The sequence below is a fragment of the Palaemon carinicauda genome, chromosome 39, assembly GCF_036898095.1.
Source record: "Palaemon carinicauda isolate YSFRI2023 chromosome 39, ASM3689809v2, whole genome shotgun sequence".
NCBI classification, from domain to species: domain Eukaryota; kingdom Metazoa; phylum Arthropoda; class Malacostraca; order Decapoda; family Palaemonidae; genus Palaemon; species Palaemon carinicauda.
This window is the reverse complement of record NC_090763.1, coordinates 5,151,455-5,153,917: the sequence shown is the minus strand read 5'-3', so window position 1 is coordinate 5,153,917 and position 2,463 is coordinate 5,151,455. Positions and strand designations below refer to the sequence as shown.

Sequence of the window (2,463 nt, the reverse complement as noted above, 5' to 3'; positions counted from 1 at the left end):
AAATTATATGACTTGAAAATCTAATAAATTGCCAAGGGGTTTATATAGACATAGGATAAAGTTGGATAAAAATCAAACAAAAAATTTGAAAGTCTTTAAAGAGAAAACAGGAAAAAATTTACCAACTTGTAAGGCGGTAACACATTCACTTACTTACTTTACTTTGAGGGCTGCTCTTCCGGAAAAAAAGGACACTCCAAAACTAGGGTATAAGTGAAAGGAGGTTTTGCATTTATGTATAAATACAGATCCTGTGGCACTGTTGTCATACATCACGTCTTCCTCTCCACCATGAAGCTCATTGTATCGGTGAGTGCCTTGTGTCTGTGTTTCTCGTCTGTTGTAGTGGTGCAGTCTTTCCAAAGAAAGAAAAACACGCGACTTTAGCTTTTGGAACAAAGCCTTTTGTGACTGGAGAGGCTATTTTGATTCTTCCTCAGAGGATATTGCAGGAAAAAGGATGGACCTCCGAGGCTCCTAGACTCAAAAGACATGGGCTTCGATCCTTGTGTTTAATGACCTTTCATGAATTGTAGAGCCAAGGGACAGGACAGTGCCCTTTAGATTAACTACATTGTTAAAAAACCGTATTTTTTATCGGAGATTCTTCGTAAAATTCTACTGTTCTCATCTGTATTTCAGTTAGATGTTGACAGAAGCTTACCGTTATTATCATGCAAATTTTTTACAGTATATATATATATATATATATATATATATATATATATATATATATATATATATATATACATATATATACAGTATATATATATATATATATATATATATATATATATATATATATATATATATATATATATATATTTATATATATATACATATATATATATATATATGTGTGTGTGTATAAATAGATATATGTATGTATATATGATCAACGACCAAGCCTCTTCTCTACCCAAGCTAGAAACAGGGCCAAGCAATGGCTGTTGATGGGACTCAGCAGGTAGACTTATAGGCTCCTCCAAACACCTCCATCCTTATCTCACAAGGATGATGAGGTTGCAAACACTACTAGAAATTATCGAGCTTGAGTAGGACTCGAACCCTACAAGGCAAAGGACGTTACCAATAGGCTACCGCATAAGGTATTACGTTTAGATAATAAACTGCCACGATATCGAAGGATATTCCAGCACTTAATGTATTCATACATTCACGATCCTGAAAACATTAATTATCATTGCTACATAGGACAACTGACTTATGAAATACATTTTATTACCTCTAAGTGTTTATAGTTTATATAGGAGATATTTATCTTAATGTTGTTTCTTCGTCTTAAAAATTTGATTTTTCCTTGTTTCCTTTCCTCTCTGGGATATTTTCCCTGTTGGAGCCCCTGGGCTTATAGCATTGTGCTTTTCCAACTAAGGATGTAGCTTAGCAATTGATAATAATAATAATAATAATAATAATAATAATAATAATAATTGTGTGACAAAAATATACGGATTCCAGATGTGTTCGTGCGTCCGATAGAATTGTGCATTTGTAACTCAGTGAATATTATGATGGAAATTTATAAAAGACTTATTTCGAAGATACCTAATAGACATATGTTTTAGAGGTTTGGTGTTTTCTTGTTATAACAACCCAAGGTTTATTGCCGAATTTAGATGTAACAAAACCATCTATGTTGTTAAAGGAAAATACACGTAAACAGAGTACTATGAGTGAATACGAAAATAATGATGATATCTATAACTGCGTTACGAAATCTGAAAATTAAATGTGAAATTTTATGAATAAGAAAAAATATTGAAGGCGATAAATACTATGACTAGAAAATCTGATAAATCACCAATACGTTTTTTGGAGGTCTTAAATAAAGCTTCATAAATAAACGAAGGAAAATTGTGAGCGTTTTAGATAAAAGATAAAACTAAAATTAATCGACGAATTTCTAAAGAAGCTCGTAAGGCCAGTCGCCTTACATGCGAAATATAATGACCTTGCAACACATTCGACATAAAATGGGTAGAAGTAATTTCACCTTCCCTTACTTCCTGTAATAGCGGCTCCTACTAGCCACGTTATCGCCTCTTGTGAGGAAATATAAAATTTACTTTACGAATGCATAAATGACAATAAATGTCGGAAGTGAGAGCCCCTTTACCCCTGGCCACACTACACAAAGTCCTCGGCCTCCGCACCAATTCTCGCCGACCGCTAGACCGGAGGGCCGCCCGCCCAGGCACCTCCGGTACCAGCCGAGGATATTCATTATTAATCATTTCTCAAGGAAACTCGGCTTATATCAGTAGTCCTCTTTTTTCAGAAAGACACAAAAGGTCAAGTGTTTTAACAACCGAAATTTCAGTAAATGTCGGAAGTGAGAGAGACATTGAACGATTTTCAGACGATTGTTGATTATTCCTCGGGAAACTCAACTTTATCAGTGGTCCTCTTTTATTAGAAAAACACTTAAAGGGTCAAGTG

General features: G+C 34.3%; 1 protein-coding gene across 1 annotated transcript in view; it reads left to right on the top strand.

Annotated features, from left to right (window-relative positions):
* The first annotated feature begins 260 nt into the window (after positions 1–260).
* LOC137631466 (uncharacterized) overlaps positions 261–2,463 on the top strand; it is a 9,181-nt gene continuing 6,978 nt past the window's right edge. Inside the window, exon 1 of the mRNA XM_068363228.1 lies at positions 261–309. Coding sequence (XP_068219329.1) covers positions 292–309 — 18 coding nt within the window. The 5' untranslated portion in view covers positions 261–291. The remainder of the gene's footprint in view (positions 310–2,463) is intronic.